General features: G+C 38.5%; 1 protein-coding gene across 2 annotated transcripts in view; it reads left to right on the plus strand.

Moving 5' to 3' along the window:
* Window positions 1–14,135, plus strand: part of ZFAND3 (zinc finger AN1-type containing 3) — a 137,723-nt gene that overhangs the window by 105,544 nt on the left and 18,044 nt on the right. For both annotated transcript variants that reach the window (XM_054062431.1, XM_054062432.1), the window contains one exon: window positions 9,281–9,451. In XM_054062431.1, the coding sequence (XP_053918406.1) occupies window positions 9,281–9,451 (171 nt within the window). The remainder of the gene's footprint in view (window positions 1–9,280; window positions 9,452–14,135) is intronic.

Here is a 14,135-nt window from a genome sequence, read left to right on the forward strand (position 1 = left end):
TTTTTAATAAATTCACAATAAAAAATTGGCCTGAAATATATTTTGAAATCACGTTTATTTGCTTCTTAATATTTTTTATTGTCTTAATGTACAACGTGTAACAAGCAGTGAACTAATCCATGGTCCCGTTACTGCTGTACTTTTTGATGTGAGGGTAGCGCCCCAAAGGTTTCATCTGACTCTTAGGGAAGACCTCAATTATGACTAATGATTTCAGTGAGTATCAGGCAGCTTTTAAGTACAAATTTTCACTGTTTTCAATTTAGATATTAATTTTCAGAATGATCTTAAAATATGTATGAGAATAATTGTAGAGTCTCTTGGAAGTATGCTGAAGTCTTAGCATACATAGGAGAAAGTGTAGCTTCCTGCAAAATAAATATTTGTATGTTAACTGAATTGTCATGCAAAAAAGTTACCTCTTTTTCCTGTTAGTCAGGGACTAATTAAAGAAACCAACATATTGAAGGGAGAAGAGGGCTGAAAAAAAGCTGTGTGTAAAACAGAAAACAGTGCATGCACTGATGTGTCCTCTGAGTTTCATTGATCTGTTCTGCCTCTCCCTTTGTGTAGATCTGGTCTTTGGTTCAAGTTAGTGTGGATGCTTCCCAAATATCCTTTTGAAACAGAATTGCTGCCTAGTAAAGCAGCCTGACTTCTTATGTATTGTAGACAGCAATCAGGTGTGTGGAATTCTCTTCTGTGCCAGGGCTGGTTGTTTTTTTCCCCACAAAAATTGCTAGAAAAAATAACACAACCAAATATAAACATTTTTTTAAGCTTTGTTTTAAATAACTGAATCAAAACCAAGTGGTTTTGAAGATAGATTAGCTGTACATTTCATAACCTGCTTTCAGTGCATTCAGTAAAATTTTTATCAAAATACAAGAGCTCTTAGGTTTTTTTCCTTAACATTAATCAGTTGCATTCCTTGGAATTATAGTCTCTTATTGCAAGATTTCTGTTGCTAATGTCATCACTGAGGTTCTACAGTTAATGACAAATAAGTTTTTTGAAATATAAATAGTGAAAATATTTTTTTTCACTGCTAGCAGGCGGGAGTTCTTTACAATTCCTCTTCTGAATCTGTGTCTTACCCTTGGAAAACCCTCATTACACCAGTGGGGGGAAGGGTGTACTAAGAAAAACTCAGTATATGAATGAAAAATAACAGAGCAAGTAGTTCCTATATAGAACTGGGTTTAGGCTATTAATTTGAAGAATTACCTTCCTGAATACTGTATACCATCTGATTGATGAGGCTATAGCTGGAATGTACTGCTAGGATTTTGAAGCAGAGCAGCACCACTTATTTATGCACTCTTGAGCTGATAAACAAATATGCAGTCTTTATAGCATTATCTGTTCTTGTTAATCCAGTGTTAGAGAATTTCGGAAAGCACGAGGGCTCTCATTAAAGTCAGCAAAACCACGATGTTGCAGAATGCTTTTGAATTTCCCGTTTTATCAAAACCAGTATAGACTTATTTGTATGTGTTTGTACATACATACTAATGTATGTAAATATACATATTTGAATACTAGCAGGTAGTCTTCAGATGCTGTGGAATGGCCAAGATGTTCGTGATTTGCCCTCATAACTTTTTCATCATTTATATTCCCAAGTTACAGCTTTTTCCTTCCTTCTTGTGTTTCTGTTCCTCCACTTAGCTATCTGTGTTTGTGCATTATTCCTTCACATAATGATCCCGTTCTGATTATTCAGGCCAATTACGTATCATTTGTTTCCGGCTTTAACTGTCAGCAGAATATACTTTTGTCCCTCTCCCAACCCTAACCTTATGCTGCTAAAATACATAATTTGATAATGAGAAAACGAGTTCAAATTGACACTTCTGGTTTTTTTGAAAACCGTTAAATTTAGCGTCATGGCTTTTTTTTCTCTTTTGGCCTTCCAAAGGTTTACTCTGTATATTGCTCTAAATATATGAAGAGGTTTAGATGCTGTTTGTCAGCTATTAAAAAGAATAACAACCCAAACCAAGCTTCCCTTAACATCCTTAAAAATAATATGAAGGTTCTACACTGCATAAATTGCCCCTAGAAATCAAGACAACGGGAATTCAGTTTTGTGCCTGCATGCAGTAGCAGTTGCTATCTGTGTATGATTTTGCTGTCGGCAGCTGTTTTTAAAGATGTTCTTCAGCTTTTTACACTTGTGGAAAGAGATGGGCAGCAAGCGCCAGGCCAAGTGCTCAGCAGGAGTAGTCCAATCTGTGCTCTCTCTTCAAAAACTCATCTGTTGTTGTGGGTTTGGGTTTTGGAGGCTTACAGACTTGGCCTCTTGGTGTAGTTCAGGAAAGGACCCCTATTCTCCTCATCTTGCAAATAAACAAGGTCCTTCTTACAGTCGGCAGCAACAGGGGTGTCCATGGCCTCAGGAAATGTTTCAACTAATTGAAACGCCCTTTTAATCTGTCAAAGGAGCTGTACAGTGCAGGTGACAGAATATGTTCAAATATGTACTTGTTTGAATCAATTGGGTATATAAGTAAAGTTGTTTGAGAAATAAATTGTTTCCATTAACTAAAGACATGCTGACATCAGAGAGTACGGGGGGAGTAATGCAAGAATTTAACTATAAAACAAGATGTAATACAGGAGACTAAATACGTGACGAAAGCTGATCAGCTTTTCACTTAATTTAGCACTTACAAAATGTATTGACAAGAAAGGGTAATAGACATTTTCACACTTTTTCTAATTATAACTTAGGCTACTGCATGCATTTTAGCTATTTAGTTCACTTTGTCATACAATTTTTGACATGTATTTAATTCATCTGGGTTTCTGGCGCTAGATTAGTCTCTTCTGTTTCAGAAGAGATGGTAGTTGATAGCACATATTTTTCTGTTTTCTGACATCATATGCCAGCAGTAATATATGCATTAGTACTCATTCTTATATATACTTATATACTAGAGTATGTTAAATTTTGGGTTGGTGATAAGAGACACAAATCAGTTTGATGCATGAAAACCAGTGGGGTGAGGGGCAGCTGCCTGATTTCCTAAGGAAATAAGGCCTCTGTACTTTGTCCCACAGTAACTCCTGAATCTCTTGGATAATTTTAATCCATTTTCACAAAGTTTCAAGGTCTCAAACACACTATTCTCACATGCAGGTTTTATGAAAACAAGCAGCCTAATACTTGGAGGGGGCGCGGTTGTAACACAACACAAATCAGCATCACTGTTTGAAGTTTGTGGCTGGCAGCCCCTCTGCATCAGGCCAGGTTGCTGGTGACTGGTGGCTGGTGGCTGGAGGACTCCCCTTGCCTTCACTGTGTTTCAGGTTGTCTGGATTCGAGTCAGCTGAAGCCCGCAGGCTGTGTTAGTTGCCTTAACAGAGCTGCAGCATACTTGCCTAAGTACGTGTGCTTTATAAGACGTACTGTCAATTAGCCACGTACACAAGCTTGGTGAAACTCTGGGGTGTTCATCTTTGTGTTCTACAGAAGCCTGTTCTCACTGTGGCTAGCAAAGTGCTTGATACTGCATGAGTTTGATTCTGCTCTTCTTTCCTTGCAACATGTGCATCATGTGTGTGAGCTTTCATTTTGGGGAAATTAAGCCATGCTATTTTTGAGCTCAAAAATAATGCTTGTCCTCAAAGCAATATACATACTAATTTGTTTTTTTCACCGTTTTTTAGTATTCATTAAAAAAAAACACTTGAAGTCACTGTCTGTAATGGAAGCCTTTTTCTTAATCTCTGTTGCAAAAGAGGAAGGTGAATTTTGCTGGCAGAGTTTGAAGCATGAGTAGTGTTTCACATTCGGAATGTATTGGGGCAACTCTTTCAATTATGTATCTCAAATAGCTAGGGTAAAAACTGAATCATAGAGTGACCTGAGTTGGAAGGATGATCCACAAAGGACGTCAAGTCCAACTCTAGGTTGGGGAGCTTGAAAACCAACGAAGATCACAGGAGTCCTTGAAAGAAAAATCCACCTTATTCGCAGATTTTTCAAGTAATAGTTGGGGGAATCCGGCAAACTCTTTTGCTTCCTGCCACGAGGCCAATGGTGGGAGTGGGTCTGGGTCCCTCCGTGCTTCACCACCTTCATTCCTTGGCTCCAGCTCAGCGAAGTCACCTCCAGCATGCCCAGAGTGGCTCCATTGTTTTTACTCATTAGGACTGGAAACAAGTACTGTCGAATGTTTTTAGTAATTGACAAGAAATAATAACTTTTGTAATGCAGTTTCTGGGGGTTATGTAAAATCTACAGAGTGATTTCACAGGGAGCCTCCTGAGGCAAAGCAGCATCTGACAGGACTTGATTTCTATAGGGATTATTCCTATGCGGTCTCTCTACTCCACATTGTATACGGACAATGAGTTTTAGTGCAGTTGCTTTTAAACTCTATGGAGGGGAAAAAAATCAATCAGTGAAATGATGATGCTAAGAGCACTGCACTGACACTAGGAAAGAGGCTGTGTGGTTAAATGTTACCAAAGTGTTTATGTAAGACTTTTTGAGACATGTCTGTAATGTTTTAAGAAATCTTGAGGTGAATTCATAGAAGAAATTAGTTTCTTATGAGCTTCCAAAGATATGTGCACTCAAGTTTCTGACACGTCTTTGAGATGCAGTCTTGATTGCATGAGGGGACGAGATGTTCATCTCAGTGTAAATACCAGTTTCAAAATAACTGTTTCCACAGCATTGTACAGCAACAGGGAGGAACTGATGTGGTCATAGTTGTCAGACTTGACTCTTAAGATGTTAATCTTGAATTTCTGTCTCTTCATTAATAGTCAACAAGCAAACAGGTTTTGGAACAACTGTGTTAATTTTAGGTTGATCTGAAGCAGAGGAGATGATTTTCAGTGATAGTTCTGGTAGATGTTATAGGAAAGATTGGTAAAGAGGCTGTTTCTTCTGGGTGAAATTTCTAATGCATTGTCTACATAACAGGGAATTAAGTAATCCCTCATCTGAAAATGGAATAATAAAGGACAAAAAAAAAAGAAAACTCATGTAGAAACTGATGACAAGATGCTCAAACTTCAGTTAATCCTCACTATGTAGTTATCATCTGTGATCGTGCAAGTTTCTTCATGGACAGGGGTTTTAACAGCTCAGGATCCTTTTAAAAATGTTTCAGAGGAGATGGCAGTGATGTTTGAGGGTTCATTAATTATTGCTTTTACTGGTGTTTGCACGGGCAGCTAGGGTAGTAAATGTCATTCTGTCAGTGTGATGGGTTCCTTATGAAAAGAAAAAAAAACCTGACTGAGTGCCTCTGAAGCTGTCGTCAAATCAGACATTAAACAGATTCATCTCATCTTGAAGTACGCAGCAGCAGAGGAGGGCTCCTCTTTCTCTTACTACTCTCCCATCTCTTCCTTCCTCCTTCCTTGTTAAATTTTCTCAGCCCACCTCTCTGCTGAGATTAGAGCTTTCCACCCTCTCCTCAGAATGCCATAAAAGAGCCATCATGATTGTTAGTGAAGCCATGTGCATGCAGCCTGCGAACTCCTCCATGGCAGGAGAGTAAGAGTGGGATTCGGCTCTGACAGTTGTAACACCATTTAATTAAAAATTTTTGAGGGAAGGACGTGAGTAGTGAAGATAAGAACAATGACAATAAGGAACAAATGTGAGTTTCTGTCCGAGACATAACAGAATTTTTAAGAATGCAACTCCACTTGTTGTTCCCAGTGAAGCCTCCAGTTTCAGTCTCGTTCAGTTGAATTACTTTCTCTCACTTCAAATGAGAGTTTCATAGAGTCACCACAATTAGAAGAATCACCATCATGAGATAGATTAGAGAAATCCTTATTTCTTAACTCTGAATTAAAATTGTGATAGGAGAGTGTCAGTGGCAGTTATTCTGCTTAGCAATTTCTTTGGGAAATTTTGTGGATATCTTACCTCTACAGTTGTTCTTCGTTTTTACAGAAGAGTTCTACAATTTTGACATCTACAGCTAAAAGAGAAGCTTTCCTTTTTACTTTTTTGTGTCTCAGACTGAGTGTTTGTTGGTTTAGGTGTAATGCTAAAATGCGAGTGTGGAAAATGTTTCTTAAAAGTGAAGCAGGAAATAATTCTTGTTGCACAAATAATTCTGCTAAGGAAAGCCACTGTCAGTCACTGGCTGAAAGAATTCTGTTCTCTGTATCCGGTTTTGATTGTTTAATACTTCACACTGAGAATTTACTCTTGATTCTAGTTGCAGCAGTTCACTCTGTTCGTAGGGTATTTTTTTCTGCAATCCAGGTAGTAAAGCTATCCATGACAATTTCCTTTTGCTGTTAGATCGGTGAAGTTTAATGTTGCAAGATTCTAGGTGCTAGAAGATTTATTTTGCATCCTATATTGCTTGTATCAGTACTGTGGCAGGCAATATGATCTGGAAGAAATGCATGCAGGACAGAATCTAAAAATTCTGATTTGTTTTATCTGTACTTTCATCTCGCTCCTTGTACTTACACATAAGAAGATGGACGCATGGGTGCTGTTAGTCCATTTTGTAATGTACATTAGCCTGTGCTTGCATGTCCAAGGCACTATGCAACCAATGATGAGGTAACTGGTGCAGCCCCTGAGAGTTCAGAGTAAGTTTCTCTCACTGGTAACACTTTAATTTATTGCAGAAATATATGCATTTTCAAAAAAGTAGATATCTAAATATTTATTTTTATCATATTAACTGGTTTGTGTTAATACTCAGTCATAACCAATCAACAGGAAATGTATAATTAAATATTTTAATTATAGGACTACTAACCTGACTCGGTAGCTATTTTTCTCATTAAGGCACATGGCTTCATTAACTGATTAAGGCACTGGTTGACTCATACCCATGAATCCCTTATTTGAACTTTATTATAAGCAGACACCTATGGTTTCCATCAAATAATTCAGAATGCCAGATTCGCTTCTGGGAAGTACCGAAGTGGCTTGTGTTTCCAGAAGCGAAGATGTGCAGGAGGCAGCTATTTCAAAATAGCAGTGAATCTGTTTCTCTGAGTAATGAATACATTACGAATCATGTATTGCCCCATCTTTGGTAACAAGGTGGGCTAGAACAGATTTCTCCTGAACACTGAGTCAGCCAGGTTACAGTACACAAGCTGCCTGTTGCAGCGTGCACCCTACAACGCTCAAGGCTAGCCTGTTCTTCTAGGTGCTCTGAAAACAAGTGTCTGTGTGATAGGAATGTTTTGTCAGAGTATAGGGCTGGATCTCCAACCTCTTCAGGGGGTCTTTCTTTTGGATCATCTTCTGCAGAGATTTAATTTAAGATAGGGCAAGTTGTTCCATTACTGTATTAATTCATTACGCACTGTTTTGTTTTCCTTGCCCGGGCTCTTGCACAGCCAGGTGTGCAGAGGTGGAGTACGTTATGTACTGAATGTTAGTTTAGGCTTAATAGATGCACTTTGTAAGGTGTAAGTTTTAATCTACAACATTGATCAAAAAGAAGGCTGTATTGAGACACATAGCTGATAAAAATATTACAGCTTAATAAAAACTTATCACCTGTATACTGTGTAGAAAGCAGCTCGCTTTTCTATTAAATGTGAGATGAGAGGACTTTGTACTTATCAAAAAGCCAGGCACATTCTTAGCATACCTTAAGAGCAGTGTGACAGAAATAGACTCAAGTGAGGTAAGTTGTATATTTATAATAGCTGTAATATTGGAGTCCAGCAACTGGAAGAACACGGTGAGACAAGGTCTGAAATTCAGGTAAGAAAAGTGGGTTAGTTTATACTGTATGTGAGGAACCAGGGACAGTAATAGCCTCTTCCTCCAGAGCATGCTCTGTTGAGTATTGATAGCCTGACTTCACTAGGTATTTGCTCAAGGAAAATTGTGACGTTGATAAGCAGTGGATCAGAAAAGTTCATTGAAATGAAAAGAATATGGACACAGCAGTTTTCTTTCCCTGGCTAATCTTGGGCAGTAACACAAAGTAGAAATGTTTTCCATAAACCCAGGACACCACGCAGGAAGAAACTTAAAGGTTAAAACATGTTCAATAGGCTACCATCCTGCCAAAAAGATGTAGTTGCCTTGTTATTTGTTGGATTAATGTCCTTTCGGAATGGATTTAAGTGAACTAATGCTTCTTTTTAGCTTGATCACCATCTTGCACTAGTATGCTGAATGATTGCAGTAATGGCTTTCAGCAGTTGGTCTCTTTGTAACACTACTACGAACAATTTCTTTATTTGTGCTGTTTAATCTAAACTTATTTTCAGCTTCTATGTTTTTCATACCAAGATATGAAATACAGAATAGATTCCACTATGTGCAGATTTGGAAAGGAAAATGTCTTTTCTAGCCTGACCTGAGTCTGATTGCAGAGCAGCAGACCTACTGAAATCCGCTGCCTCTGAGATGCATGAAAATAAGACTTGGGCATCCCACGTTCCAGTCAGTAATGTGCATTTCGTATGCTACTCTAGAGCCTTGGTCGACACACTTTCCTTCGGAAAAGGAGGAAAAAAAGGTGGGGGCTAAAGAGGTGCCACACTGCACTACCTGAAGGAACACTTTCCTGAACTTTCACTTCTTAAGGTTTTCCAAACACTATTTCCTTTTAAGCTGAAATTTATAAAGTTATTAATGCAAGTAGTATTCTGATTTAATTCTTTAAAAAAGGGTGAGCATCTTGAATTTATAGCGTGCATGTATAGGTTGAACTTATTTTGTTTGGGTTTGTATTGTTGGTGTATACTAATTTACATTTAAATTGTTATCCATGTGGAAAGAAAGGGAAGCACAGTATGGTGCTTTCATGCACTGTCTTCAGCCACAAGAGATATAGTTACACGCTGTGCCTTAAAAATCTCACTCCTGCCCTGGGAGGAAATAGGTCGGACCCACATTCAGTTGTTTTTCAGCAGCAGCCTACTTCAGTTGGTTTGTGCAGGGAGAACAAAGAAGGTGCACAGAAGAAACTAAATGAGTCGACAGATGAAGTCTGCAGTTGTTTAGGATGATGTGTACTCTACACGTAGCTGTATATGACCCATCTGTGGCTGGAAGGAAGCTAATCAGTTTCTTTTCTATTCAGTACAGCCAGCAGGAGCAGTTCTTATAGGGATGGAAGATAATTTGTCCTTTACTTGATGCTCATTTTGGTTGTTAAGAGAATGTGTATATGCAATAGAATGGGAAGTATCATGCTGCTTAGTGGTTACCCCAGCTGAAAGCAATATGCCTTCAGTCTGCCCAAAGGGATACCTCAGCAAGGAAGTTCTAATGTTTTTCCTAAAATATTTGTTGTGAATACAACAGATTCACAGTCGGAGAGTGAGGCTTCTCCTGTGAAACGGCCACGGCTACTGGATGACAGTAATGACAGGCCTGAAGAAACCAGTCGATCCAAACAGAAGAGTAGACGCCGATGCTTCCAGTGCCAAACAAAATTGGAGCTAGTACAGCAGGAACTGGGATCATGTCGCTGTGGTGAGTACTGTTTGTCAGTAGCATCCGGCTTGTTAACGCAGCCGTGCTCGGATCCATATCAGAGGTGGAAGTACAGAGAACATTAGAATTTTTTTATCTTTCAAAGTTACTTTAAACTGAAGCCACAGCTTCCACTGGTAGCAAAAAATTATAATTAGTTCCTGCCTAATTTCCTTTAAAACTTTGGCCTTGGTGTACTGCCTTGTCTCAAGAGATCTCAGATGTTAATGAATTTAGCTTTAGAAGTCCCTGTAAGGCGGGAGAGCGTCATACCCACTTGACAGGAGAAGAAACACAAAGCACATCAGTAAATATGCAAAGATGACAAGGTTTTTACAGACCTTAAAGGAACATAGGTCAGTATCTAAATTCTGCGTTTTATAATTACATCTATGTTAAAAAGCTAAAACGAAAAAAGCCTCTAACTGAAAATGTTTTCATTTTCACAGTTAGCTGTTGGGGGGGACAAAACTTGTTCACCATACACTTAAAAATCATCTAACCTGTTTTTTCTAAAGCTGATTATACTGTTCAGCTAATTGAAATGAGGATGATAATCTCATGCAGGCAGCAAAGTTGAGGTTTCATATTACATGCAAATAATCTTTCTGAAACAATAATTAATGTGACTAGATTCCAGAGGAGATGCTCTCTCCTTCATGGAACAATTGTGTTCATAACCGGTTTAAATGTGCTCATCAGACCTAGTAATAATGCACACAGTAGTTTTACCTGCTAATTAATTTTTCATGTAATTATCTAGTGAAAGCTTAGACTTGTGCTTTCTGACCATGCTTGTATTGATACATTTGGAGAAGTTTGTTTAGTTACATTTGCTGTGTCTCAGCAGTGGGATAACTGTCAAAGGATTTAGAAATAGATGATTGGCACAATTCACATCCTATCTTTGAAATGTAAAACATTGTATTAAAATGTTTTCTGGGTATAAGGCATGTACTCTTGAGCAGCAGTGGGGAGAGAAAGGATTGCCTAAGCTGGTTGCAAAGACCTGGTTAATGAACCCTATAACAAATACCTAATATCAAGGGAAGAGAAGCAATAGAAAGCTCTGAAGAGTCAAAGTTATCCTCTGTTCTTTAGCGTCTTTCTGCCTTTAGCCTTTTAGAGATTACTGTTGTGTGGTGCTCTTCTGAGTGTGAGACAGGCTTTGTTTCAGATACTGGAGCATTGCCACAGAACTAACATGCGCTATCTGTGAAGCCACCATACATGAAAGCAAAAGCTGTAATGTTGAAATCCTTGCAATGGAAATCATGTGTCTAGATACTTTGAAGACACTTATCAATGACGTGGTTTGGTATGGCTGTTTCTGCTCAGTATGATAGAGGCAGGAGTTTCTGCTTTTGGTCTGTTGCTGTCACATATCAAGTGACTGAAGCCGCCTGCAGCAGGTACCTGACTGAACTAGAAGAATCGTCCCTGATATTGGGAGCAAGAGAGTTTTTCAAGTTGGGGGAGAATTACAAAAAGGATGACTTGGTGATTCTGCAAAATTGGAGCTATGTAAGAGCAATGAAGTTGAAAGCAACTTTTTAAAAGTCCTTCTACTGATTAGTAATGTGTTTGAAAAATAAGAACTGCATTTTTTTTTTTTGTGAACTGGATGACAAATGCATCTAGTTTGTTCATAGAATCACTAGGTTGGAAAAGACCTCTTGGATCATCAAGTCCAACCATTCCTATCAATCACTAAACCATGTCCCTGAGCACCTCATCTACCCATCTTTTAAATACTTTCAGAGATAGTGACTCAACCACCTCCCTAGACAGCCTGTTCCAGTGCCCAATGACCCTTCCTCTCAAGTTTTCCTGGACTAGTTCCATAGTTCAATATTATTGCAATACAAATGTTGTAAGGAAGTATTTTTGTTTCCACTGTATATATACAGCTTTATGGAAAAATACTTCTGTCAAAGTTCATAAAATGTGTTAATAAAACATTGTCATGGTTTAGTCCCTGCCCGGCCAATTTTGGCAGCTAAAACCAAGCAGTTGGACTCCCAGTTCCCTTCCACCACACCCCAAGGGAGAAGGGAATGAGAGGAAAGACTTGCAAGTTGGAAAGTAAAACTACATTTTTAATGAAATCATAATAATAATGTTGATGATGATGGAAATAATTAGAAAGTAATTATATATATATATGAGAAAGCGCTCCCACCCCTCAATGACTATGTGTCACTATAACTGCTGCTGCATGAGAAGACATGAGGGGGATGGGACCACAGCTATGAGGGAGCCAGATTCAGGAACGCATGGTTCCAGGATTAGGGGCAGTCAGACGGTAAGTCCTCATTGAACATCGTCCATTGCAGAACAGAGCAAGACCCTTGTAATCTCTCAATTTTATACTGAGTGTGACGCATATGGGATGGAATATTCTGTTGGTCAGATTGGGATCACTTGTCCTTTCCACCCCTCCCTGCAGGTGCGGCCTTTTTTCGACAGCTTGAGGGTGGCTTGGATACTATAGGAATAAGTAAAAGCATTGGTCTTTCTGCATAGTAATGTCCCATGTTATCACTTCTGAAAATTATCAGTTAGCTCTCAGAAAATGAAGTTAGACGAGCTTGAGCTAGAGTCAGAAATCTGACTGTAATTTAGCTCAAACCACAACAAACATGAATATGAAACAAAAAATTACGAGTTCCTCAGCAATAGTAAGCAAAAGAAAATTTGCTTTCCTACATTATGTGTTATATTCTCTGTAGTTTAAATGATGTATAATAAACACTTCTGTTCCTCGCATTTAATGAGAAGCGGGAGGCAGGAGTCTTATTTCCATGTTTACGGCAGGGCTGAAAAGACTGGTGTTCTTTGGTTTATCTGTGCAGCTATAATGTTTCATTAATGCTGTATTCAGTACATGTGTTATCTATAATGAAATGCTTTCATAGTGTGAAAGCAGGCATACCCTGCACTATTTACTTTTAATAGGAATATTAACAAGAAGCGAACAAAACCCTACCACTGAGCAGCACAGGTCATCTCGGCTTCACATGACCTAAATTGCTTCACCAATACCCGTCAGCATTTACCTTCTGTCATTTGGAAAGAAGCTGCCTTCGAAACCATTCTAACTTTTCCCTAAGATTGGGTGGTTTTAGGTCATGAATGATAAACCAGATCAAAAACCCTGTGGAGGTGGGAAGTGGGGCATAATAAATCTCTTAAAATTCTCATTCATTTATGATGTTTTCTAAATCCATATGAGATTGGGTTATCCTCTATGGTATAATGCAAAACACAGATGATGATACATGTTTAACTAGAAGCGTTGGAAATTAAATCAACTGGTGTAAAAAAAACATGCATATTCTCCAAAGTAGTGGTCAAGGGTAGAACATTGATCTGGTCTTTGGACCACTGCTGTTAAGTTATTGGCATCTTAATCCTGAATTAAAGCCATGGGAAAAAAACTTGGAAAAATAATCAACTTTAAATAAAAAAAAAAAAAATCTGATGGTCAGAATCAATAAAAAAGCAGACACTATCTTTAGAAGGATAAATCTGTGTGTTTGCTTGGATGGAAGGAAAAAGGATTAACTACATAAATATTGTGTTGTTTCAAAGCTGTGTGTGAAACACTGTTAAAACCCAAATTATATCCTTAAGAGTCCACAGAACAGCAATTTTATTCTTTGCTGTTACTCATCTTCTTGTGCTCATGTTAAAAGTACTGGAAATCATTCCCTTTATTGCTGATGTGTCCTGGTGGCTTTTCCAGTGAGATTTTTAGAGAAACGTAGTGGAAAGAAAAATCTATACACACTGGACAATGTTTTAATATAGACATACCTGCAGATATTAATCCAGCATAGCTGGGGCTTGTCCAACAGGGCGCAGCCTTTTTAAAAGGGGCCAGGGAGTGTGGGCTGGTTCTTTACATAAAATTCTGATATCTTTGGGAAACGGCTGTATTGGTTCTGCTGTCTCCTGTAAGACTTGTCCAGAGAGAGGTGATGCTGCTCAGCTTGTTCCCTTGATGCTAAACGGAATTTTAGACAGATTTGACAGTACTGCAGGGCTTTGCTATGAAGAAAAACAATTCACTACTGAGAAGGGAGTTCCAGTAAGGGTCCTTCAAATTTAAACACAACATTTTTTAGCTCTAGAAAGATTTATCTATTTTCATACACACATACATGCATACTCTCAAGATCTTTTTTCATGCTGCTTCCGCTCTGTAGAAGTTATTAACTGCTGACAAGAAATTCACATCTCATAAATAATGCTTAAGAGGCATTGCTATATAAATTGAATGTGTTATGAATTGTGATGGGCCTTTTTGTAGCATTCTGTGCCTGGAGCAGGAAGAACAGAGGATGTCATTTTCATTAATTTCTAATGAGGTGCCAATTAAAGGCAAGGAAGGAACTCAGAAGGGAAGAGTCACAGAGCTCCCCTGAATCCTGTACCCTGGGGCTGTCAAACGAGTGTGCTGCCAAGCCTCCTCTGAAAGTTCCAGTAAATTACAAACTCATCCAGAGCGCACACCGACAAATTCAGCTTCCCTTTGATCTTCAAAAGAGCAATTTGTAAGATGAGTTCTGAGCCTTTTCACGCGGCGAACTGGGAGAAGTGATAGGAATTGTTAATTGCTGATGCACTTTGCCAGCTTCAGTGAGAAAGAGAAATTTTAAAATTAATTCTCATTTTGTGC

Source organism: Cuculus canorus, chromosome 3 (genome assembly GCF_017976375.1).
Source record: "Cuculus canorus isolate bCucCan1 chromosome 3, bCucCan1.pri, whole genome shotgun sequence".
In the NCBI taxonomy this organism is placed as follows: domain Eukaryota; kingdom Metazoa; phylum Chordata; class Aves; order Cuculiformes; family Cuculidae; genus Cuculus; species Cuculus canorus.